Genomic DNA, 26,829 nt, shown 5'->3' on the forward strand with positions numbered 1-26,829 from the left:
TTAAAAAAGATACTACTACATGTGACTTTTATGTTTACCTATCAATATACAAATCTTACCTTGAGAAAAAGGAAAGGTTTTATGAAGTCTTTGCTAATTCTAATGTAAAATAGAGGGAAAAGAACAGCGGAGTTTACCTGGTCCTATAAGACAAATAACTTTCCCTATGAAAGTAGTTACACTCAGGGTTGAACAGTTAAAGAAGAACTAGCAGACTTAGTAATTTTAGGGCAACCTAAAAGTAGTTCTAAATTTTATCCTTATAGTTTATATTATTAAAAAAAAAAACCCAAGCCCCTCAAAACTTCAAAATGTCCCTCCATCCCTTAACCCTTCTTTTCTTGCCAACTGGCTACAGCAAATCTTCCTGGAGCTCCTTACCTTCAGATTCTAATTTTTCTGCATTGAGTGGGCTGGTTGGTGATCCTGTTGAGGATTTCCTGCCACTGAGCCCTGAGATCATAGCCATAGAGGACAGTCTTCCAATGGCTCTCACAGCATTGCCTGTTTTCTGGAAAATAGACACTGGCGTTGGACTCAGGCTGTGTCCCCGGTTCCAGCTGGGCGGTGGGGCTCGGGGAGAAGAGCCTAGCCCCAGAGAAGCAGCTGTCCCTGAAACGAGGGCCTCCCCAGCGCCGAGGCTCTGCCAGAGGAGTGAGCCCAACCTTGCTCTGCTCAGCACTATCAGCGTGTCAGAAGATGTTCGGAGAATGGAATGGGGCCTGGAACCAGTGTGTGCGTTAATGTGACTAAACAAGGTCAACATGAGACAAAAACCCTTTTCATACTGTGCTTCAACTCCCATAAAAGGGATAGTTTATATAAAGCAACTGCAGGCTGAGACAGCTCCAAAGACTTATTGCTGACAAGGCCCAGTGGGGCTGTTTCTCGTAAAACAATACTAGTGATAGGATTTTAATTGGTCCAGAGAAAGTTACTACAGATCCCACAGGTCCTGATGCAAAGGGAGGGGGCAGGGAGGCATTCCATTGACCTTGGGCAAGTCGCTTAACCTCTCTGGGCTTCAGTTTCCTTCTCGGTATAAGGAGGGGGTTGGACAAGATGATCTCCAAGGTCTCATTAGTTCTGTTTATGATTCAGATACTTAAGAGATTTCCAGAAACACTCTGGCTGGCCCCAGCACAAGTCTGTGAATGCACAGTGAAGTTCTGGAGGGGTGCTCTTCCCTGATGTACATCCAGCCATCAAAAAGAAGGGCCCAAAGAAATGAAAAGCAGTGGTGCTTTGCTTTTCTAAGGTGAGGAAGCTTGGAAGAAGAAAGAATTTCTGCTGAAAAGGATGCCAGAACTTGAGATGAAAATTTTCTTTGTATTGTGAAAAGTCTACCAAGCACAGGATTTATTGTCCCCAACAATACACAATCATGTCTCTGTTTCTCACCTTCAAGTGAAGTTCCTCTCCCCCTTTTCTAAGGTCAGTGGATAGACAAGGTAAGAAATTAAGGCATAACCAACTCTTTCCACCCCTGCACCCAAAGCAACTTTTTAGGCATCCAGATGCTGTACATTCAGAGTACAGATGTCACTACAGGCTGGCTGCTCAGAGAGAAAAGAAATAGCCTGTACACAGGCCAGTGGCTAGCACTCACCTACTGGACCATAAACTGCCCCAGCAAAGCCATTTCCTCCTGAACCAACTTCATGTGCTCAAGTATTTCAGCAAAGCCTCACAATTTTGGACTATCTGGAAAGCCAGTATATCTCCAGAAAAATATTATTTTGAAAGTAAAGAATTACAGAGCATAAGGATTCATAATGGTGTGTGTGTGTGTGTGAGAGAGAGAGAGAGAGAGAGAGAGACAGAGAGAGAGAGACAGAGAGACAGAGAGAGAGAGATTTAAGTGGAGATCTACTATGACCACAGCCACTTTTCTGTGTGTCACATGCCATCTTTGTTGCAGACTATTTTCGTGCACTGTAGAGATTCACTCCTGCTCTGCCCTCTGGCCTTCCGCCCTCTTGCATACTTACATCACTGTGGTGTGGTAATGTTTCTGGCCCTCTGTCCCCATTGTGAAGCTGGGCCACTCTGAACAGAATGTAGGAAGCCCCGAGTGAAGGCGATGCAGTGAGTGAGGGAAGAAGGTGACAGATGACAAATGACCAAGTTAACTGTTGCAGAGGTACTGGGGCCCTGCAGGCAGTGTACCTGCAGACTGAGCCCACTTGGCAGTCTTGAGTGTTCTTCTGGGAGAGGAGGTTACTGGTAACATCATTGATCTGTATGTTGCGCTAGCTGGAGAGACCCAGCTCTTCCCATGGGAGCTTATCTTGACCTCAGGAACGGGTAAGAAGAGGTGCCAGCCATGGCAGCTCTCCCTATGGAGCTGACATCAGACCAGACTATTTCCTGGCCAGCCAAACTCTCAGACCCAGCCCTTCTGGCTCCTGATTCCCTTTATCCAACACAGATAGGTTTGCCTGGGCCAGGAGTCTGTCAGCTTGGAGGATTTGTTCTCAACAAAGGGATGTTACTGTGTGACTCTGGGCAAATCAGTTTCCCTCTGTGCATCTCATGTTCTGGACCAGAAGATTCAAACTTCCCTATAGCTCTAGTCTTTTGCAGAAAGACTAGGATTCATACATGAGACTGTGTAGTCCACAGGCTCCCTGATTCCAAATGCCTGGATTGTGATGGATCAGGACTGTCTTTAGTTGTGGAATAAGGAAGTCTTTCCTCTTCCATTAACAAAATGACTAATATGAAGTTACCAGAACAAGGCAGATGAAATAGTTAGAATATTTCAGAGAAGGGAGTAAATACACATTAACAAACAAACAGGCTATACGTAGGCGGAAATTTTCCATCAGATGGAGTGATATAGCATATAATTTCTAAGACAGGGAGAAAAGTAAGAAGTGCTTAGTAAGGAAAGTCTTAAAAATCATCTCCATCAGAATTCAATCTTTGGGAACTAATTTATGAAAAAAAATCAGCAGGGAAATTGTCAGATCTGGAAAAGAAATATATACCTGTATGTTCTAGTCTTCCAGTTTCATGCCTATGAGCTGAGAACTGGTTGCTGCTTTACTAAGACTTCTGGAAATTTTTAGAATACCAAGAAAGAAAGTTTCCATTCCCCAAGTTCCATCCTTGTTTGGAGGAAGTCTTTTTCTTGTCTGAAGGTAATTGGCAAAGCTGGGTTCCTGTGCTCCAGGCAGGAACTGGCCTCCCTAATGCTGCGCAGACTCCCTCCCCTGGGAGAGCCAGCGACTGGGTTTGCCCAGGACTGAGGGGTTTCCCAGGATGAGAATCTTTCAGGGTTAAAGCCAAGACAGATCTTGGCACACTGGACTAAGTTGGTCACCTGGAACCAGCCAGCCATCCTAGACCCTACATATATACCACCAGCTCTAAGACTCCAGTTTTCCCTGAGAAGTGCATAATATCCAAATGTGATGGCCAAGAGTACTCTGCTATTCTGAGTCAAAAGCTTTCTTCCCTATGGCCCTGTGGTCCATACTGCAAAAGTCTTTGTGGTTCTCAGAAAATAAAGATGGCTGCCCACAGGCCTCTACTTCCTAGTCCTTAGCTACCTGTTTTACAAGCAGAAGCCCTGTTATCCTGCTCAACTCACCCTCAGTGCTACTGCTCATCACATCTTTTGAAAATTCTTTTCATATAAAAAAAAACATACCCTCTTTCAGAATAACTTCATTCTGAGATCAATACTATGAGTAGTCATCTACATGTTGCCCCACTTGTAGGCATTTCCTCTCATGTTAGTTCCTTCCTCCTGGGCCTTTTATGGAAACCACACCAGAATGACAGCAAGGAAACTTCTCTCATGCAGCTGTGGAGATCTCTGGGCCACCTGTATCGGTCCTTGCCCTCTCCCTCCAACACAGTCCACTCCAATTTATTCTATGGCACTCTGTTCCCCACACAGACCCTCAGCTGCTCTGAGACGGAACCCCTAGTCCAGGTGTGCTATGGTCCTGGTATCTGGGGAAAAAATGTGGATGGTCAGATGCTGTTGAACCATTACCTGTGAAATTACACTTCAGGGGTGTTAAGTGCCGCATGGGATTTTATAGACTACTTTTGTGTGTAATTTGTGAGACCTAACCATTATTTTTGTGGAAAAACCATTTCCAAATGCTGCCACCTATATTAAGATATGAAATCAGGGGCACCTGTGTGGCTCAGTCAGTTGAGCATCCTATTCTGGCTAAGGTCATGATCTCACAGTTCGTGAGTTTGAGCCCTGCATCAGGCTTGCTGCTGTCAGTGCAGAGCCTGCTTCAGATCCTGTCCCCCCGTCCCCACTCATGCTACTTCTCTCAAAAACGAAGAAACATTTTTTTAAAAAGATGGGAAATTAAGGTTTCTCCTCTAAATGCTATTCTTTTCTTTCCCCTCTCACTTCCAGAAAAACTTATGGCTAATAACACTGTAAACAACAAGAAAGAAATATAAACAATTTATTTTTTTTAAATGTTTTTTAGAAATATAAACAATTTAAAATACCAGCACAAATTATGGTTCCCTGACCCATTATACTAAAAAGTTCCATTTATTTCCTCTCCCATTTCCTTTTCTCTGCTCCTATCCCCTGGGTTTAGTTCCCTCCTGGCTTTGGTTCATCAACAGATGTGTCATCGCTCCCAGGGAGCCTGAAGGGACAAGGCTGCCCCTTAACCCATCCAAGCAAAACTCAAAGAGACTCACTGCACTGAGGACCACCTCACCCCACACCAGCCACTTGATCCATGCCAGAAGTATCAACTATTTCTCTGAGATCTACCAGCCACAGGATCATTAATAAAGCCAACTTAGATTTTGAGGCCCCCTTTTTGTTTTGTTTTTAAGAACCTCAGTTAATCTGATTTTACTGGATTCTAATGACACCGGAGGGTCATTAGGTGTTCTGACTCAGTGGCACTTGAGGGAGCCAGGAGGTCACCTAAACCCTCACTGGGGGCTAACCAACAACCGACTCCCATCGTGGGGGAGTCCTGGCTGAGCCACTCAGGGCAGTTGGTCCCTTAAAGCCACATACCCAAAGGCCCCCCCACCCTTTGCCTCTATTCTTCTAACCCTCCATGTAAAGTTGTACTTTGAGGATTTAGTCATCCTGTATGGTAAATTACCAGTGTCCCGCTTGCCCTAAAACAGAGATCTCCTTTTTCTCTGCCACATAGACAAGTTTTACATGCCCCAGTTCTCCCCGACTGCCCGACTAAAGGACTCTGCTCCTGTCAGGGTGAAGCCCTCTGTGCTTTCTCTTCTGTCTGTGCAGTTATGCCCTCTTCTCTTGTTCCAGCCCATTTTCCACGACCACTTGCAAAGTACTGCCCCTGGCAGGGTTTCCTCACAGCCACATCCAGCTCTGGGGTGACTGGCTCCATTCTCCCATCTACACTCACATATATGGGTATGGAGGGCTATACTGATCGTTTATGAGTCTTGGTGTGCATGGTGTCCTTTTATGTCCATTTGCTTCAGTACCTCCTACACTATACATTCCTTGAGTATAGAAACCATGTCCCCTCCAGTAGCCCAGGAATTCTGTAATACTAATAGTGATAATAAAAATAAAACAGCTGATGACAAATTCTCTGTGGTTTTGGATGACAGTTTCATGCATCTGTTAATTATCAGAGGCAGTTTTGTGTCATTGTTAAGACTGTACTTTGGAGCCAGTCTCTGGGTTTGAATCTTTCTTTCCATTTACTAGCTACACGATCCTAAGTGACGTTCCTAACCTTTCTCTGCCTCAGTTTGCCTGACAAGTGGGGATAATAATAGTACCTGCCCCCTAGGATTAAAAGACTCACTGCATAGAAAGTGCTTTGAATGTTCCCTGACATATGGCCAGCTCTCCAAAATACTGGGGTATTTTTGAACACTTACTATGTGCCACGCAAAGCGCTCAAGGCCAGATGAAAATTATCTTGCCTATTTCCCACAACAATGCTGTGTGACGCTGGTACAACTATTACCCCCACTTTACAGGTGAGAAAATGAAGGAACAGTAAGGTTGTCACTTGCCCAAGGACACATAGTAGTAACATACAATCTCCCTATCGGGGAGGGTGGGGACTGTAGCTCTCTTTACAGATCATGTGCCCTCCTCCTTCACTGTAAAGAAATGTAAGCCTTAAAGTCACGCTACCTTTAAGGAGATCACATTCTCCAGGGTTGCCAAATAGTCTTAAAGGTGACATTGCTCATCCCTAGCCACAAAGACATGAAACGTCAGTCTTGGTCCCAGGCCATTTCAGAAATAGATGTATAAACATTTTTGGATTGAGGGTTGCTTAAATAAAGCAAATGTGAAGGGCAGCATCCAAGTCCAAAGTGATGTCTTCATTACCTGCCATTTCCTTCTTGCCATGTATTTCTTCATCCTGTCTTTGGAGAGTTTCTTGGCCTCCATGTTCTTGGTGTCTTTCATTAGCCATGGATGCTGAAGGCACTGGGTGCAGTTCAGGCGGTTTCTGATGGAGGCAGAGATCAGAGGATTTCTGAGCAAGAGAGGACCTCAGAGACTGCTGGTTAGATCAGAAATGGGAGGTCACCTGTCCTTGGTTACACAGGGGAGAGCCCAGGGCTCTTTGCTCCCAGTCCATCCACCATGATTAGGGTCACTGCGCTCTTGGCCTTTTTCCTCTCTTAGTCTGGGTTACACTGACTAAACCAGAGTAGGTTAGTGTTAGGGCCTAACCACCAAGTTAGCAGCTGGAGTCTCATGACCTGCTCTTGGTTCTAAGATGTGTAAGTGCTGGAGGGCAGATGTATCTGGGAATGATATTCTAAGGCGGTGGAAGGGGACTATGGAGGCCTAATCCTTTAGCCTCCCTGTCTGGTGGAAGGAAGGGTAAAACATTAGGCCTAAATCTCTAAGAATCACTGAACTCTCATGTCTTGTGATGTGGTTGAGTATCAGGTTTTTCTTGTTAAAACTCAGAAGTATGTCCTGCATATAATCTATGCGTTATGACAATCTTACAATCTGTACTCAAACTCATTTAATCTCTCTGAAAGCTCTGGGAATCTAGAAACAATTCAGGGCCATCACCTTAATTATAAGAGGACTGATAAAGCCCAAAGAACCAAATTCTAACACATATAGAAAAATGAATATAAGTAAATTTGCTAAGTATGACAAAATGTAGTGATCTTTAGATAAAGGGATCAAGGATTATTTTAATTTTCCTATATTCAAAATTTCTACAGCTTACCTGTATTAATTTTTTAATAGAAAAATATTTTTCAAAGTGCTAATAGGTGGAGATTTCTGGTTACAGAGATGCTAAGTTCAAGAGTTTATAGGAATCAAGTATCTTGACATTTGAAATTAGTTCTTTGGTGAATCCATTTTATGAGCACAGAGGGTCAGTACAGCTCATTACTGAATTAATTCAAGGTCCGATGAGAAAACAGATATATCCATAATGACTCATTTACCAAATCCTCAGTGAATGAAGCTTGGTGGACAAAAGCCATCCCGGACCAGAGTAATTAGGAAGGAGGTCTGCATCTCCACAAAGCATCTTGGGAGCAAGGATTGCTCACACTGGAAGGGAAGCTAGGTCCTCACAACACCCAGATTCTACTTGGTAATGTCTACTTCTCCAAAGGCTGTGAGAGCAAAACATTAAGACAGCCTCATGGAAGGAGTGTGGATGTAGCCTCTGGAGGAGTTTGGCCTGAGGTAGCTACAAAGGACTGAGAGGTGGGCACATAATGAGAAATCAGAGCCATCTGAGAGACCCTCTGACACTGTTTTTTTCTTTTTTTAGCAACTATGCTCTTGGTCCCAAAGAGAGTTTCTCCCAGAGGGGGACAAGATAACTGGTATCCTCAGGAGTCTGTGGGCCAGGCAGACAGGATGGAGCCTGCACCATAAAGTCACCTGGCGAATGCAGTCACCTACTGTGGAGTCAGGCAGCCCTTCCTTGTTTTATCTTCTGGTGCCTGACCTATTTCAACACCACCCTTCTAGAGCAAAGTGTAGAACCACTCCCTTGTGTCAAATTCTGCTCGGACAGGGAGAGGGGGGGCCTGGAGCCCTGCCCCGCCTCATCTGGTCACCTGTTTACAGTGGATGGGGCACCCAACAAGCCAGTTACTCCCACCTGACACCTGCTCCCTTCCGGGGGGCAGGGGGCAGGCCATCTTTCCCGCTGGAACAGCCTCCCGCCTCCCTGCTGTCATCTCGCAGGTTCCCTCATGGGGAGAGTGCTCACCCAGGGATTCGTACTAGCTGCACTCTTCTCTCATGGGGACACTTACTGAGCGCTTGGCATTTCTGACCAGCCCTCCCGGCCTCAGGCTGTCCACCAGTCACAACCGTTTTATGTGTTCCTCTACCAACCACAAGGGCAGCTCGTGGCAGCCCCCAAGGTGGACTTGGGGAACTGCACAGTCTGCACTGTAGGTGGGGGACAGAGCCCAGGTTGGGACAGGGCTGAGCCGGCAGTCTGAAATCACAGCCTTACTCTGGCCAGCGGGAGAAGGTACCATATTCAGGCTGGCAGTTGTTAAGTAATTTAGATACGGATAAACACCAAGCCAGAATAGCCTGGGGATATGATCAGGTCCGCAGATAGGATCCTCTCCAGAGTAACCCCTGAAGAGGGGCTGAGGTTTCAGCCTGGCCTCCCCATCCACAGCACACAAGATCACAGAGGCTGTCCATATTCACACACAACTAGGTGGGCCTCTCCCTGCAACCTTGGTGAAGTGTTGCTTATAAAGTGAGGTTTCTGTGCTTCTAAAGACCAGTGGAGTGTCTGGAACCAGGGAGCTGGGGGACCCAGGAAGACCCCAACCCCTCCCCTGTGCCTGCCCTCCACGCCTCAGTGAGGAGGCGCCCATGACAGGCAAAGGAGGTCCCTGCTTCTGAACACCAGTCCAGGGAGTGGGGAAGCTGAAAAGATGGAAATCTCAACTCATTACTTCATATCTTTCTTCAGCAAATTGCTGATAAAATCCTTGGCATCATCAGAGATCTCATCGAACGCTTCATCATCGAAATCCCAGGTGGCTGAAGTCACGTTGGCTAGGGTTTCATTATCGTTGTCACCCATGAAGGGGGAAAGTCCACTAACCCTGGAAGATAAGAGCAGGACAGCAGGTGAATTCGGGGTGGCTGACGGCAGGAAGGGCAGGGCGGGACGATTCCCCCCAAGTGAGTGCTGAGGTCAAAGGTGAGGGCCCTCAAAGCCCTGCACCCATAACACCCCTGTGCCTGCCTCTCCACCCACCCGAGGAAAGGAGACAGAGTGTAGCTGCCCAGGCTTCTGTGACTCAGCCGCTTCTCAGTGCTCACTGGACTTCTGTGGTGTCACCTGCCTCTAGTTACCACCTGCCTGTGAGGCTGAAGGGAAGGAATTGACTTCAGTTTATAGCTTCCACAGTACACAGCAGGGCCCCTCCTCCCTGTCTTCTGTTCTTCCCCAAAGCCCAGAACCTTCTCCAAGGTGTCCATCATCTCGATGCCGCGGCCACCCTCGTCCGGCACTGGTCACACGGTACAGCACTCATCACTGCACCTGCTGTCCCTGCCCACTTCTACCTGTCCTCTTCACCATCAGCACCAATGAGAGGGCCCGGCACACTCGGGACACTTCACCAGCTCGGACAAACAGTAGACTCTGAATCAACAACATGGGTTTGGTAATCCATCTACATCAGTAAGCCTCAGGCACTTAGGCCAACCTGGAAAGCTTCCATAAGAGATACCAAAGCTGAGAAAGGAGAATAGTGTGCTCATTTGTTGGGTGATCTTGGACAATTTCCTAATCTTTCTGTGCCACACTTTCCTCCTCTGTATGATGAGGAACCTACTACTTAACTATACAGCAGTCACCACTTTTACCAATTCTTCTTCTCCCTTCCTCTTTCTCCTCCATCAACATCATCGTGGCAGCAGACATTTGCCAAACATTTACTATGTGCCAGGCACTGGGCAAACAGCTTAAAATAGATGAACTTATTCCATTTTTAAAAATATATATATATTTTTTCATTTGAGAGAGAGAGAAAGCAAGCAAGCATGAGCAGGGGAGAGGGGCAGAGGGAGAGAGAGAGAATCCCAAGCAGGATTCACCCTCAGCATGGAGCCTGACAGGGGGGCTTGATCCCACGACCGCGAAATCATGACCTGAGCTGAAATCAAGAGCTTGACGCTCAACCAACTGAGCCACCCAGGTGCCCCAAACTCATTCAATCTCAACACCACCCTATAACACGGTCAACTCATTACTTTAACAGATGAGGAAATGGGCATTGAGTGGGGTTAGGTAACTGGCCCAAGGACTCAGTTGGTGAGATCTAAACCCAGGCATCCAGAGCCTAGATCTTCACTGCTCCTTTATACAAACATCCTCGTGACAGTGAAGTAAATCACAGTTTACAGCTCTGGCATGAAGCCTGGTCCATAGGAAGGGGTTCTGTCCATGACTGTGGATACTACACGGTTTTTCTGTGTACAGTTTACCCCCACTGTCTCACCAATCTGTAACTTCGGGAACAACACATTTACCATTAGTGTAAGCCAAATGAAATTTATAAGACACAGTATCTCAAAGCCAAGTGGAACAGATTTACAGCTTACTAGCCTTACCTCTCACTCCTGTGTACCTCGTCTTCATGCCAGCCATCGCCCTGCCATTCACCCTGACCTGGGGCCTGCATCATGGCTGTCAGGCCTAGGCGGATGCACAGAGCCCCACCCTAGGAAGGCCCCACTCTTGGTTTAATACTCTGCTGTCATACTGAAACTTGCAGTAATATTTGAACAAGTCATTCCACCTTTTTATTTTGCACTGGGCCTGCAAATTACGTAGCTGGTCCTGCCCTGATCCCACCTGAGTCCCATGAGATAGATCCTGGGCCTCATGCCATCAGCGTTCCAAATGAAGGCTTCACTCATGTCCCTGTCCTCCAAATTCATATGAATCCATCATCCTAAACAATAACACAAACCCTTCTGGAACTGTCTCTACATTTATAAGGCCTCAGCTTATGAAATGTAATAGCACCTCAAAACTAAGTTTTGTAAAACAAAACCCACTGAAATATTGTGAGGCGAGCTTGCCATGGGAGGAACCCTCTGGTGAAAGGTTTTGTAAAAAAAAAAAAAAAAAAAAAGAAAGAAAGAAAAAGGAAAAAGAAAGCTTTTGCAATGTGAGTGGCCTTGCCCTAGTCAATACATTGGTATTTTAGAGTAACAGTTGGGCAGATGGCATTAAAATGTCTTATTTCGGTTCTGCTTGAAGAAGGCACGGAGCTAAGTATTCTCGATTACATGACCATGAAGGAAGGGTGGGAACATACCACTCCCAAGCTTGCGGGGTTACATGCTACTCCCTCCGCCCTCTCTGGGCCTCAGTTTCCCCTTCTTTACACCAAGGGTACTGGCTACAATTCCTAGGAGCTCCCAGCTCTCCCCATCTCTGCAGTCTCTCCTGTGTGACCTCAGCTAGTCCCATGGAGAGGTAGCCAGACTCTTGCTTGTCAGCTATCTGCCTCCTCTGGTCTTTACATTTTCCATCTGAAACAAGGAGGGGGAAAGTCCTGCAGCATTCCAGCCACTGCAAGAAGAGCAGACAATGCTGCTGTGGAATGCTGAGACGTCCCCTTCTGTGAACTTCCTTTCCTAATTTGGGACTGTAATCCTGCAAAGATAGGGCTGAATCTCTGTCAAGTTCACAGCTGGGGGGAGCCTCCTCCCTCTGGCGCTCCTCCTTCCTGGCAGCCCATCCATCTGAAATCCCCTCAGCCCTGGCTGGCCCCTTGCCTGCTGAGCTCCCACAGAATTCCTCCCGTTAAAGAGTATGTCTCTAAAATAAAACTTGCAATATATGCAGAGCATGATGACAAAGAGAGTGTTGGAATTTCAGTTATGTTTCTTGGTGGTGGAATTTGGCAGGATCTTAAAAAAAATTTTTTTTGGACTTTTTATTTATTCCTAGAATTTGCATAAGGATCACGTATGGTTGATCAACCCAACCAACAAACATAATAACGTTAGCATTAAAAACATAACTATCCACCTTTCTTCCTAGTTTTATTTCATTTTGTAACTGAAGGGGATCAGAGTATGCCACTCCAAAATATGCCACTTTGGCATAATGATTGTTTTGAGCTGAAGGCATTAGCTCTTTTCCCCCCTTTCTGTCTAAAAGCAGGGCAATAATTTCTCTTTATTGGGTGACATAAATTTTCAGGGCACCTGGGTGACTCAGTTGGTTAAGTGCCTGACTTCAGCTCAGGTCATGATCTCACAGTTTGTGAGTTAGAGCCCTGTGTCGAGCCTGCTTCAGATTCTGTATCTCCTCCCTCTATCTACCCCTTCTTCACGCATGCTCTGTCTCTCTCTTTCTCTCTGTCAAAAATAAATAAACATTTAAAAAAGGGTGACTTATATTTCCATTTGTAAATATGTTCTCTCCCTTACCAGAAAGACTCTTTTTTTAAAAAAATTTTTAACTTTTTTTCTTAAATAGCTTATTGTCAAGTTGGTTTCCATATAACACCCAGTGCTTATCCCCACAAGTGCCCTCCCCCATGCCCATCACCCCCCTTCCCCTCTCTCCCACCCCCTTCAGCCCTCAGTTTGTTCTCAGCATTCAAGAGTCTCTCATGGTTTGCCTCCCTCCCTCTCCCCAACTATTTTCCCCCTTTCCCACCCCCATGGTCCTCTGTTAAGTTCCTCTTAACCCACCCATATGTGCAAACAGAAAGACTCATCTTCTTAATAGACCTTGCAAAACAACCCTTATGTACTATACATTTCCCAGTCACCTTCTCACAACTTACCCCCTCCAGAAGCCCCAAACCCCTTTCCTTTGTCTAATAACAATTGCTTGCTCTTTGTTAAAATAGTATGTAAGCCCTCGAATCTAAACACCTTCTTGAATCACGTTTCTTTGTAAACTCCTATGCATCTTTTTTCCCCCTCTTGTTAATCTGTCTTTTGTCAGTTTGATTTGCAAGCCTCCTAGAAAAGAACCTAAAAAGGTGGAGGAAACTTTTTACTTCCTCCCCAACATAACCAATGGATTTACCTGTTTTTTACAAAACTATAATCAGAGTTGGAAAGTTTTTAGTTGCTTCACTTTTTTTGTCCCTTGATGTTGTTCACAAGTGTGTACAGAGTCTTCACATTCACTTTTAATGGTTGTTGACAAGTCACAAAGATCATGACTGCAGGGTGTTTTCATTTTTTAATTCTTACTCTCTCACTGAAGCAAAACTTCACCTAGGGAATCTGCTGCCCAGAGAAAGGTACAGAAATACCTCTTGCACTTTCTTCATGGTGTGTTTCAAGCACCAGGTGACCCCACTGCATGAATGGCCAGTTGAAAGAGACCACACATCTGCCCGCAGAGCTACTGAGTGATTAGGAAGGGCCTAGTCTTTTATCCCATTTTAGCCTTCAGATACTCATTCCCTGGTGTGGTGGGAAGAGTTGAGAGGGCTGGGCAGATCCCAGAGGAAGAACTGGGTGTCCTTTTGTGCAGTGGCCTAGAAAGTAGACACCCTGCTCTTTGGAGAGCAAAGCCTGCAGGTGGCGGCTGGGACCGGCGTGGGCTCAGGGCACCTGGAGGTTGCAGAAGCTGGAATCAGAGAGCATGTCTGAGAGGGCAGGGATAGCTCTTAGTGGGGCTGTCTGTTCCCTCTGAAGAATCCTGCACCAAACCCCAAGTCTGAGTACGTACTTGATGCTTGGGTACTGGGCCTTCTCCCTCGCTCACTGGGCTCTCATGTCCTGAGAAGTTAGATTTTGGATGGGGATGGCCCCAGCTCTCTGGACCACAGTAGGTGCTCAACAAATGAACTGAAATAGGAAATCTGTTGCTGATTCCAATAGGAAGATGGTAGGGAGAAAGCAGAGCAGTAACTGCTCTCCACCTTGGCTTGAAGCAGAGGAGGGAGAGAAGGAATTCCGGAGTAGGGGTGAGAGAAAGGCATAGAGAAGGGTTCTGGTGTCCCCACAGGCAGTAAGGGAACACTAAGTCCTCAGAAAATATCAGAGAGGAAAGCAAGAAAGGAAAGGGGGTCTTAGAAAAGGAGGCAAGGCTGAGAACATCTTCCATGTTGAAGTGTGGCCTAGAGAGCTCCTGTCCTGTCTCCTCCTGCCGGAAACCAAATGGACATTGCTAACACCAGAAGAATCTCCAGGAAGTTCACAGAATCTACCATTTATTTCACTTGGAATCAGGATGAGAGTGTACAGGGGCCTGTAACCCCGGCCACTGCACCCCTACTCTGCCTGGAAAATATGGGGCAGGCCATGAGTGCAGGTCTCCAGTGCCAGAACAGGATCTTTCTTGATCTCCCTGAGGGGTTTCAGCAGCTCCTCCAACAAAGTCAGAAAAACCTACAGGGACAGAGCTCATAGCTTAGGAAGCACTCACCAAATATGTGTTGAATAGTAAATGAGTTCTCACTTCTTTCCACAACTCCCTGGCCTCCCCATCTCTCCCTGGCCCTAGAAAGGATGGGGAGTTCCTCTGGTACAGATGTGGAAGGTGGCCCTGATGTGGAAGGTAGCTGTCAGGCAGACAACTAAGCTCCAAAGAGAGGGACAGAGGGGACATGAACCTGCCATAGAACCTCTTCTGGGGACTTCCAGCAACAGCTCCAGAATCTTGCAAAGCAGGATCTGATAAAAGCCATTTGGCTGGCCCCACATTTTGTTTTGGGTGCCATGTGCTCTGCTGAGAGCCCTCACTCAGGAGAAATGCTCCCAGGTCTCAATCACCACTGTGAGAGCCAACAAGAAATGTGCCAGACAGCAGGGCAGCCCACAGTGGGGTGTGCAGGAGCCAGGATGCTGGGGGGCTGCAGGGGCCTCTGCGGGGCTGGCCTGTGTCCTTGTCGGGCCTCACCCGCCTCCCTATCACACACGCCTCTCCCCTCTCCTTGCACCTCGCTGCCCAAACACCTTCAGGATGGCGCCCCATTCATCAAAATTACGGTCTCCCCATTTCAAAGAGCTCCCCTATTTCTTGGTCTTAGCTTTAAAAGTGATCTAGTAAAGAAATATGACATGTAACCCAAATTATTATGTTTCTCCACCTAAAAGAATTCGCATTTTAAAATACTCTTCTTAAAAAAATTTTTTAAATTGTTTTTATTTATTTCTGAGAGAGAGAGAGACAGCATGAGCAGGGGAGGGTCAGAGCAAGAGAGAGATACAGAGTCGGAAGTAGGCTCCAGGCTCTGAGCTAGCTATCATTACAGAGCCTGATGCGGGGCTCGAACCCACAAACCGTGAGATCATGACCTGAGCTGAAGACGGACGCCTAACCGACTGAGCCACCCAGGTGCCCTGAATTTTAAAACACTCTTATGACTCAATACTTCTAGTTCTAGATTATACATCCAACAGAAATGCATAAATGCTTTCACTAAAACACATGTAACAGAATACTTGAACTATCCCAAACCGGCATCTGTTAAAAATTACCATGAATGTAGAGTGGATTGATAAACTGGATGGTGTTCCCACAGTGGAATACTCCACTGCACCGAGCATGAACAATCTACAAGTACGTACAATAAAATGAATGAGTCTCACAAACAATGTTGAGCAAAGGAAGCCAGACTTACTGTACGCTTTCGCTTATATAAAGTTCAAGAACAGGCAAAACTAGTGTGTGACATGATGATGATGGGTACCTCTGAGGGACAGTCACTGGGAGGGACACAGAGAGGACTGCAGGGGCCCGGCTAGTGTGGGGGCTCTTCATCTGGTCCAGGTTACACAGGTGTGTCCACTGTGAAAAGTTAAGGGCAGTTCAGGCACTGCCCCGTGTCTGACTAGTCGGGAGACGGACTGTCCTGGACCACCCTCACATTAGCACTGAGAGCCCTGTATTCTGGGAAGCCCACCAGGCCTGGGGGAACTGGGAAGGCTGGTCACCCTCCAGGACTGTGTGAGATGAGCAGCCATGTGCACTTCCTTGGCCCCGGTCACCTCCAAGCCAAACAAAGATCAAATCCCTGCCCCAATTCACTCCAGGTTTGTTCTGAGAATCAGAACAGGAGCCCAGGTGACAATCTGTGGGAGCAGATGATCCCATGTGCAGCAGTGGGAAGACCCACAGAGACAGTAGTGCGAATATTGATGGCTGCAGAGGGACCCAGGGACCGAGTCAGGACACTAGACGGCTAGGTCTGGACACAATAAACTGACTGAAGACTGTTTCTCAAGTGCCAGGTGTCTCCTCTCCTGGGGCCAGAGATCCAGAGTGAGCACCGTGCAGCCTGGGGCAGCCCAAGAAGGGGTGACTGGGCCCACTGCTCTGCTCTTCCTTATTTACCAAGGGAGCTAGGAGTGCAGATTGGGTGCAGTTTCGTTACTCATTAGCTCCCTTTCTTCCGGAGTGAGGCTGGGGTAGGAGGACACGGGCACACGCACTGGCTGGGGAGTTTCTTCTCTGCTGCTCTGGGGGAGGAGGAGGTGGGGGGAGGTGACCCTGGGCAGGGAGGAAGATGACTCTCTGGGGTACAGAGTCCGTGACACAGGCTTAACTGAGGGAGTTTGCCCTGACATGCCACAGTGAGAATAAAATTCCTGAGCATGTGGAAAAGCCACCAAGAACACATACAAAATCACTCCACTTCCGCTAACGCTTTTGTAACAGTGGCTCCTAACTGTGGCCGTGCAGCCAAATCACCTAGAACCCCTTCTCACACTGGGGTCTAAGAAGGCATTCTTAGGTCTTCCTCAAGTTTTCTATGAAAACATTAAAACTTTCTGCTTGCTTCAACAACGAAAAATATTTTCAAAAAGAATGCATGCATACCTGCACCTTCAGAGACACGATTCTGTTACTGTGTGTTGCTACCTAAGATTGGGGGCTGCCTCTGCGGCCTGGGGTTTCAGAGACTAAGTCACTGAGACCCCACTAAGGTGTGTTCCAGAGACTGCTGCTCAAAGTGCGGGCCTTGGAGCAGTACCACTGGTAACCTGGAATCTGCTGGAAATGTGGATTCTTACGTCTCCCAGACCTTCTGAATCAGAACCTGTCACCTAAGGAGAGGCCTAGGTGATTCGTGCATGTTGCTGTTTACAAAGCACTGGTCTACATTACTGGCCTCCCTTCTTCCCTCTTTTTTTTTTTTTTAAGTTTATTTTCAGAGAGAGTGTAAGCCTGTGTGCAAGTGGGGGAGGGGCAGACAGAGAGAGACAGAGAGAGACAGAGAGACCAAGCAGGTTCTGAGTTGTCAGTATGGAGCCCGACGCGGGGCTTGATTTCAGGAATGAGCCGTGAGACAGTGACCTGAGCTGAAATCAGGAGGCTTAACCTACTGAGCCACCCAGGGGCTCTGGCCTCTCCTCTTTTTCTCTAGCATCTTTAACTGAAATGGCTTCATATTTTCCACCCAATTTCCCAGTTCTAATTACTGTGTGGCTTTCTGTTGTCTGCTCGCCCCACTTATCATCCAAAGTGCTTATTAACTGGCCCATTTACCAGGCTCAGGGATGAGTCTGGCAGTTGGGGTCCCCCTGCCATGAGGATGGGGTCCTATCTTCTGCAAATAATGATGACACTCACAGGAGATATGCACCTGGGCTCCCTGCCTCCGGGGCCTCACCTACACAAGTGACGGTAAAGTACACCAGCCACATTCCATCCTCCTGACCAAAGGCCACAGCCTGGCCAGCATTAGGGACAGTAAAGGGCCCAGAATGGGGTCTCAGTGTCAACACTAGCCACTCCTACAGAAGGGTGACATGGGCAGCTGACTTCTTCAGGAAATCAGGAGTAGGGCAGGCCGGTGGGAGGGGGATAGGAGCTGCCGCCTTCCCAACTCTGGGGTGGGCTCCCACCATGACCCGTTCTGGCCCCTTCAATGTCAGGGCAGCCTGAGGCCCTCCTGGGGAGCTCTCCTGGGGAGCTCTCTGACCCTCCCCCACGTGCCCCGAGACTCACAGGATGTAGCAGATGACCCCAATGCTCCACATGTCCGTGGCATAGCTGATGGGCTCATAGTTGATCACTTCAGGTGCCACAAACTCTGGGGTACCGAAGAGGACCTTCAGAGATCCCGCATTCTCTGAAACCAGGACGGAGAGGGATCAGTTGCCAGAACATTCAGGAGCCAACCCGTGGTAAGCGAATGCCATCTGTGTGCATGGGAGGGACACGGACAAGGCCTGGCCCTCAGCTGCTTTCTCCTCGAGACTGGGGTCAGAGACACTCGGCCTCCTTGTAAACAGGGGCATCAATGCGCCAGTGAAACACAAACTGCACACTCACCGGGGTGGGGTGGGGAGAGGAGGCTGACACAGCCCCTGCCCCCTAGTGGCTTTCCAGGTGTCTATCTCTTCCATGAGTTCCCTGAAGAAGGAACTGTGCCATGTGCTTGGCAATAATCTCTACCGTTCACTGAGTCTGCCCCTTTTATAAGGACTTTGCTATTTAATATTCTCAACAGCCCTGAGGGAGGTATGACCCTTATGTTCCTGAGGAAGAAAAGGAGGCCCAGGGAAGATGTGTGATCTACACACCTTTCATGTGGTGGTCAGGACCCAAACCCTGTTGTCCCGCTCTAAGCCACGCCCTCCCGTCCCCGCCTTTCAACACTCAATGTCCTATCTCCTCCCAGGAGCTGGCAGGAGGAGAGCCAGGAAAGGCCTTAACCCCATGGGGGTGCCCCTGAGCCTGAAAAGACCAGAGATGCCCAGTAAAATGCACATGGGCACAGCTCCTGGGGGATCTCGTCAACAAAGATGTGGGTGGCACACCTTTGGCCCATGGGCTACTGGGGCTGGAACAGGGACCTCGGAGCTGGTTCTGTCTTGTTCAAGGACAGAGCCCATGGAAATATTCCAACACCAACCATCTAACGGCCTCCACATGTGAAAGCTCTGCTCAGCTCCCAGCTGAACCCTTCCTGCCACATGTTAGCCCGTCCCAGCTCTCAAGGCCGTGGTAGACAGGACTCCTACATCTCTCACCAATGGAGCCTGCACGTTGTGTCCCCTGGGCTCTGACACTGCCAGCTCCTGAGGCCCGAGGTGCCCTATGCATTCAAATTAGGAGTGCTCCCTGCCTGAAGGCAGGCCCTGTACACCAGCTGTTGCCCCCGCACCAGGCCCTCAGCAGGCGGAGCAGGGCAGGCCCCCGTGCCCGGCATCGGGCACTGATTCCCAGGCAGGCCGCAGCCTGGCAGAACCCCACTCCCTCAGTATCCTCTCTGTAACAGGGTGCCCGGCACTCACTCCCCCCCAGTCTGTGCCGGCTCCCAGGCTCCTGCTGACAGGGCAATGGTCGGGAGGTAGAGGGGGAGGCTGTTGCTGAGACATCGAAGAGCCACACGGGCAGGGAGAAGGTGCGCAGGGAGTGAGGCGGCTGGTTAAGGGCCAGAATGGCTTCAGGCGTCAGGGCTGGGTACGAAGGTCCCTACCACCTTCTCCCATCCTCCCCCGCCCAGGGCAGGAAGAGTAGAGGGGCCCCCGAGAACCCCGAACCAGCTCTGAGGTCCCTGTTCCAGCCCTAGCACCTCTCCTGGCCTGACCTGCTGGGCAAAGCTACAGTTTCCTCATCTATAAACCAGGGCTCAAAATCAGCCCTGTCTCGCCCACAGGGTTGCTGTGACAACCAAACGGAAGTGTGAGAAAGTGCTCTGGAAACGGCAAAGTAGGATGTGAACAGGTGCCAATGCCAAAAAGTGCTGCTGCACCAGAGTGGCATCCAGAGGGGACCGTGCCAACAGCAGCAACACTAATAAACAGCTGACACCCACACAGTGCTCACGGTGTTCAAGGCACTGCTTGCATCACCTGACCTCTATTCCCTCACCTGACCCCCAATGGCTCTATGAGGCTGTTATCCCATTTTACAGATAAGGAATCTGAGACTCTCAGTCAAGTCTACTTAGTGTCAGGGGCAGGATCTGAGCCTCAGTGGCCCCCACGGTCTCCGATTTTTAACTCCAGCACAGCGCATTCCCTCCCATGCCCGGTGTGTGGGACACAAACGGCCACTGCCACTGCATGTGGGTGACAACAGGAGAGGCAGATGGCCTTACCCAGCTTCCTGGCCAGACCGAAGTCGATGAGCTTGATTCTGGTGCCGGTCTTATTGACACACATGATGTTCTCGGGCTTGAGGTCCAGGTGGACGATGCCCTGCTTGTGGATGTACTCCACCCCCTCCGATATCTGCCTCATGTACTGGATGCACTCCCGCTCCGTCAGCTCAAAGTCCTCGTCGATGATGCGCTCGAACAGCTCGCCCCCCGACACGCTACGGGAGCAGAAGGGATGGTCAGTTCACGAGATCACGGGGCCCGGGGCTGGCAGGGGTCTGCGAATGCGGTGGGGGGATGGTAGGGGGACTGGCAGGAAAGCCCAGGTTAAGAGGGGCCTGGCATTTCTGCAGCTTCCTGAGTCCCAGTCTCCTGCCTTGTTATGTTGGTCCCGGTTTCCATTGTGTGAGGAGGGCCTGGGCCTCCTGGTTCCCCTGCTCGGGGGACCCTGTCTGTGCCCACTGAGCTGCTGGGGGACTCAGGGGAGCATCTGGGCTGGGCAGTTTCAGAGGTGGTCATGAACTGAGAGATCTAGACATCATCTCCTCAGCACAAAGGGCAACCACCAGGCAGGGTGTATAATGATGACAGATGTGTAAGGGCTCGTCCTTACAAGGACTGAAGCTTGAAATACTAACAGCACCCATAAGCATCTGTTTTGCATAGCCAGGAACAGAAAAGTATCTTCAATAATAAGGAGACTTGGCTCATTTTCTAAAATTCACTGGCTGTAACCCATTACACTCACAGTTGTGATCAGTTTGCCGCCCCTGGCCAGGCCTATAGTATCAGGCCTGTATACTCGTGTTACGCCTGCTTCCTTGCCCAGGCTGGAAGTACGGTACACCCTCCCGCCTGGATAGACTTTGGATCCTGACCGTGGTGTTTCTGGAGCCCACAGTGAGCATCTTCTGCTAAGGACTGGCCCAGAGGCTACAGCCAGCTAGCATATCGCCCTTCAGGGCAAAGGCACGGCCTTACCACCTGAGTTGCCCAGGTCCTTTCTGTTCCCCTGTCCCAGCCCTCTGACCCACCTTCCTTCCTTGCTGCTCAGAAAGTTTAAAGCATCTCCCTAGTGACTTTTATAGCATCCAGACGTGAGTAAGCTCTTTTCTGCAATGGCATATATGTCTACCAGCTGAACAAGGCTGAGCAGGCTTCCTTCTGGGCCTGTCCTCTTCCAAGGGCCTTCCCTCTTCATTTTTGGGGGGAGAGGGGACCTTTCCTCTTCTAAGGGAAGCCATTATGAAGAAAGTAAAGAGCTGAGTGTGGCTGCTAGGAATTTACCCAAGGGATACAGAAATGCTGAGGCATAGGAGCACATGTACCCCAATGTTCATAGCAGCACTCTCCACAATAGCTAAAACATGGAAAGAGCCTAAGTGTCCATCAACAGATGAATGGATCAAGAAGATGTGGTTTATCTATACCATGGAATACTACATGGCAATGAGAAACAATGAAATCTGGCCATGTGTAGCAACATGGATGGACCTTGAGGGGGTTATGCTGAGCGAAATAAGTCAGGCAGAGAAGGACAAATATCATATGTTTGCGCATATAGGAGGATTAGGAGGAACTTGACGGAGGAACAAGGGGGAGAAGAAGGGCGGAAATGGTGGGGGAAAGGGAGAGAGGCAAACCATGAGAGACTCTTGAATGCTGACAAAAACTGAGGACTGATGGATGAGGGGGGGGAGAGGGGGGATGGGCATGGAGGAGGACACTTGTGGGGATGAGCACTGGGTGTTATGCGGAAACTAATTTGACAATAAACTATTTGTAAAAAAATAAATAAATAAATAAATTGGATTTTCTAGCAAAAAAAAAAAAAAAAGAGCTGAGTGTGGATCTTGACCCTGCCTTTTATAAGCTGTGTGACCTTGGGCACATTACCTAACCTTTCTGAGCCCTCGTTTCCTTACCTGTCCCTACCTGATAGAATTGTTAGGAATGAAGGAACTTCTGTAAAGCATCATTCCTGACACACAGTAGATGCTCAGCACATATTAATTACCATTTGACAACCTGTGGTGAGTCAGGTGGATCTTGTCACTGACCCCTGAGGGAGGGACAGACAGGGATGCAGCATGGAGCCCAACACACCACGGCCTCTGTGGGCCTCCATCACCAACACTTCCGGGAGGGCTGAGCAAGTGGCCACTGGGGACGCTAGAACTGATGTTCTAGAACGAACAGAACAAGAGGTCCCTGGGTGGCCAGCAGGTGGCACCTTTGTACTAAAGTCCTCCATTTCTATTGCTCTTTACCAAGACTCGAAGTCAAATCTAATCCCCATTTCCAGGTCTCTTGGGATCCTTAACTGTCTCTGTTCCTCAATGTCCTCATCTGGAAGATGTAGATAAAAACAGCACCACCTCACAGGGCTGCTGTGAAGACTGAGTGAATTAATACAGTAAAGTGCTTAGCAGAGTGCTTGGCACATAATAAGTGCTCAATAATGTTATAATTACCTTCCTCCCCTCAAAAACCCAACTGGGGCTCTTATTGAAAATACAGACTCCCAAGATCTATCCCTGAAGATTCTGATTTAGACACTCTTGAGAAGGATCTGAGGATCCATATGTTAGTCAGATAATTCTTGTGATAGACAAGTTCAGGAAATACTGGCTTCCAGCTTACTAGTTGCCGCCTTTGGGAGGCCAGCTGAAATTCACCAAGAAATCCCTCCGAGAAATCACTCCCAATTTCCCCATTTGAAATTATCTTTCCCTTCCTGGGTTTCCATGGTCTCGTCTCTGCGGTTTCTGTATCAAGCCTGCCTTGGCTTATGCTTGTTTGTGAATACACGTGGAAAAGGTCTGACTCATCTCTAGACCTTTATCTACACCTGGAAACATCTGGCACTGACAAGGTGCCCCAAAATGTGTGCTTTTAAAGTTAAGATATTCTGGAAAAGCAAGCAACCATTATTTTCAGTGCCCTTGAGAATGTCTGAGGCAATGCATAGTAGAAATCTGAGCCACAGAGGTAATTACTACTGCATTTCTAGAGGTAACCTATTCAATACAAGTTCAAATAGGTCCAAACCTATTCAAATATACCTAATGTATTTTGCAAACTGTCCCTGTGGTCCATTTTCTAGGATGGAAGGGATTACATAAACAGGATTAATGGTTCTAGTAGGTTTCTCTTCAAAATACTCAAGATTTTGGGTGGAAAGATGCTGCCACCCACAGAGATGACATAATACCAAGAGCCAAGACTGGGGCAGAGGAAATGTATGCTTAATAAATGAACAGTGAGCAAGCGAGTGAGTGAATAACTACTACCAAGGCTACCTAATTCCAAAGGATCAAATTCATTCCCCAAACTGTAGACCTTGGTCAGCCCTCACTGGCAGCCAGAAGGTATGGTGTTTCGGGGGACTCCAGACTCCACACCCAGACCCTCTATTCCTCACTGAATATTCTTTGCTAAATTTTGCCAATGGTAGCACCAAAGTGCGACGGGCGGTGGATGACTAAATCGCACTTCTGCTTCAGTGCAGAGGGTCCCACCACCACTTGGAATATCCCGAGCAAATCCAAAGGACAAGCCCAGATGGCAGGCCAAGAGCCTGAGGGAACCTGTGTGTCTGGGCAACACTGCTGTGAAGGTGGGGGCCTGTCCTGTGATCAGAGGTCAGAAAGGCTGAAGGTACATATTACTTCTGATTTCTCAGTATCTGAGGCAGCTGAAAAGAAGTAGCGACCCCTGGAATATTTTTTCACTTTTCTACATCACCAGGCATTATCCTTCTCTTCATCTCAGTTTCTCCATCAAACAAGGAGAAGAGCAAATGGTACCACTGCAAGCCAGCCTTTGCCCTCTCGTGGCCGAGTCTGTCTTAGCTGGAAGGGAAGCACAGACCGAGTGTGAATGTGCTCCCGCTCCTTTGGTTGAGCTCCTATCAAGGGGCAAGCTCTTTACCCCGAGTACAGAAGAGTCATTTGGGATCTGCGCGTGTCAGATTGCTCCAGCCCCTGGGAGAGACGTGGGAGGAGGGATGAAAGCCAGGTCAGCCGAGGCCTTCTTACGTTTTCTCTCAACATTTTCCATCCAGCTTGCCAACTCGCATTTCCACGCTAAGTATGGTGTTCTGCCCACTGCTGCTGCTGCCCGGCCTCGCCCAGGCTTGGCTGCCTCCTGCCCGCCTCCCGCACCCTCACACAAACTTGCCCAAGGCTTAACTTCTAAACATAAGACATTCTTCACATGTCCCCGCATGCCCACACTGCCTGGACCCAGCAACCTGTTTTAGAATAAATTTGAAACGCTGCAGCCCACAGGGCTATTGGAAAGGTGTGATCAGTGAGGCCACAGACAGAGGCTACTCTTGCCTGGAAGTGGGGAGGTAAGCTTAGATTGGGGCTGAAAACCGATTCTAAGATACAAATGCAGCTTTTCTTTGAATTGTTTACAGTTCCACATAATTGCTGAATTTTAGAACCAAAAGGGAGTCTAATCCAAGTATGTCTCCTCGCTGGAGGGACTTAAGAATTAGAAAACCACAGCTCGGCAGTAATAGAACCAGACTCCAGCTTTCCTGAATTGTAGGGTTTGTTCCACAACAGCTAGTTGTATGTTAAATGCTCACAAAATAATTTTAAGTGAAGAAAAAGATCACGACACAGAAAAAGTCAATGTATCATACTATTAAGTCCCAATTATACAGCACAGTGCTTGACATACAATATTCCATTTGATCCCCACATTATTCATGAAGCAGCTTATATCCTTGGTATAGATAATAACACTAAGGATTGGCAAAGCTGAGTTACTGATTCAAGGCCATACAACAGGTGCGAGGCAGAGCTGGACTGACGGGAGGTTTACTGGACTGACTTTGGACTCTGTGCTTTCAACCCACTACAGCTTTTCCAAGCGTATGTAAACCAAAAGGAAACACACCAAAGCCATCACAGAGAGAGGAGAGAAAGTCACACCTCAAGCCTGGGGAGGACTCTCTGGCCTCACCTTTCCTGGGAAGGAAGTGTTGATAGAGTCCTCTCCAAAGGACTGAGAGTCTCGAAGCTCAAGGTGAACTTCAAGGATGCTGAAGGCTATTTCACAATAGCTCTAAACATTTCAGATGCACATACCTTTTGATCTAGCACACACACACACTTTCAGGAATTTACCCTACAGATGTACACAGGCATGTGTGAGAAGATGTAAGTGCAAGGTTACAAACACTGCTTATTTGTAAAAGCAAAGGCCTGAAAACTGTGAAACCTCCTTTCAAAAGAAGACGGGCCAGGGCGAATGAGGAGGCTCACCAGCTACTACTGACATGTTCACAGTGGCTCATACCGAGATGGACTGTTGAATGAACAGAAGCAAAACCCAAAATAGTGGGTATGAGTTAGCTTTGTGTGAAAAGGTGGGATATATTTTTTTAAAATATATGCTTATATTTTCATAAAGAAACTTTGGAAGGTTACAAACAATAAAATAAATAAAAATGGTTACTGGTGACAGTGGTGGGGGGTAGAAACAGGCAGATGGGGGACAGGGGTTGGAATGGAACTTTCCATTGTATATTTTCTTACATTTCTTTAATGTGATTGTATCACATTAAAAAACTTCTGACTAAAGAAAAGGAAAGGAGGGGCGTCCGGGTGGCTCAGTCGGTTAAGCATCTGACTCCTGATTTCAGCTCAGGTCATGATCTCACTGTTCGTGAGTTCAAGCCCCTCATAGGGCTCCATGCTGGCAGTGGAGAGCCTGCTTGGGATTCTCCCTCTCTCCCTCTCTCTCTATCCCTCACCTGCTCACTCTCACTCTCTCTCTCTAAAATAAATAAATAAACTTAAAAAAAAAGAAAGGAAACTCTGGAAAACACATATACCTGTGCAGAGGACACCTGGCTTACTGAGAGCAGTATGTGCATTTGTGTTCGTGTGTGTGTGTGAGAGTGTGTACACCTGTGTGTGCATGTGTACACACGCATGTCAGCAGCTCAGAGGTGAGACAAGTGGAGGATGGGGACTAGAGGAAACCATGGATCCCAGGAAGCCTTGGTGGGAGGTCATGTGACACATGCCTCTGCCCACGTACAACCCAGCCCAGAGAGCACTACTCTCTGCTGAGTGAGCAGTGGAGACCACAGCACGCATGGTGGTGGCATGGGCACCTCAGGAGGACAGGAGCAAGGGTTACACTCCTGCATCCTGAGCCCCCAGCCCTGGGCCCCGCCTTTTTTGAAGGCCATTCAAGAAGTTGCTCCATCCCTTCCCTTCTACTCCCCTACCTAGAGGTAGGTGAGAATGCCCCTGAACCTTGGCCCTTTCACAGGGAGATGAGGGGAAAAAGGGAGCAGGGGTCCTCAGAGATCCGCCACTTAGTTATGGCAGTGAACAGGGGCTGTGGTGGGCTGGTGGTCATGGGTTAGGGCCACAAGTGAGCACAGATCTGCTGTGCTGAGCGGGCGGCACCTGGCCACATGGGCTGGAGAGTGTTCTTCATGTCACAGCCCCACCTGCAGGGCTCTTCATCTCGGGGCAGAGGAGTCTGGTTGTGGGCGGTGGGGGACACGCACAGGAGGGGCCCCCAGGCCCTGAGCAAACCACTCACATTTCCAGGACCATGACGATGTTGGCCTTTTCTTCGAAGGCATCCACACACTGGACCAGCTTGGGGTGGTGGAGGCAGTTCATAATGCTGATCTCCTGCCGGATATTCTCTTTTTCTTTTGCTGAATATGCCTTGAAGAATTTCCCTGCCCAGACTTTTCCAGTTTTCTTTTCTACAAGTCGAAAGACCTGTCCAAATTTCCCACTGGAAATGAAAGGAGGAGGA

General features: G+C 48.3%; 1 protein-coding gene across 10 annotated transcripts in view; it reads right to left on the bottom strand.

Moving 5' to 3' along the window:
* Positions 1–26,829, bottom strand: part of MYLK (myosin light chain kinase) — a 179,625-nt gene that overhangs the window by 6,299 nt on the left and 146,497 nt on the right. For 8 of the 10 annotated variants that reach the window (XM_039240627.1, XM_039240633.1, XM_039240628.1 and 5 more), the window contains 6 exons: positions 26,605–26,808; positions 20,026–20,243; positions 17,925–18,048; positions 8,929–9,081; positions 6,341–6,464; positions 382–511 (listed from right to left, as the gene is read on the bottom strand). In XM_039240627.1, coding sequence (XP_039096558.1) covers positions 382–511; positions 6,341–6,464; positions 8,929–9,081; positions 17,925–18,048; positions 20,026–20,243; positions 26,605–26,808 — 953 coding nt within the window. The remainder of the gene's footprint in view (positions 1–381; positions 512–6,340; positions 6,465–8,928; positions 9,082–17,924; positions 18,049–20,025; positions 20,244–26,604; positions 26,809–26,829) is intronic. The other 2 variants (XM_039240632.1, XM_039240630.1) reach the window with 1 other exon arrangement.

Source organism: Hyaena hyaena, unplaced genomic scaffold (assembly GCF_003009895.1).
Source record: "Hyaena hyaena isolate Hyena2069 unplaced genomic scaffold, ASM300989v1 scaffold_180, whole genome shotgun sequence".
Taxonomy (NCBI): domain Eukaryota; kingdom Metazoa; phylum Chordata; class Mammalia; order Carnivora; family Hyaenidae; genus Hyaena; species Hyaena hyaena.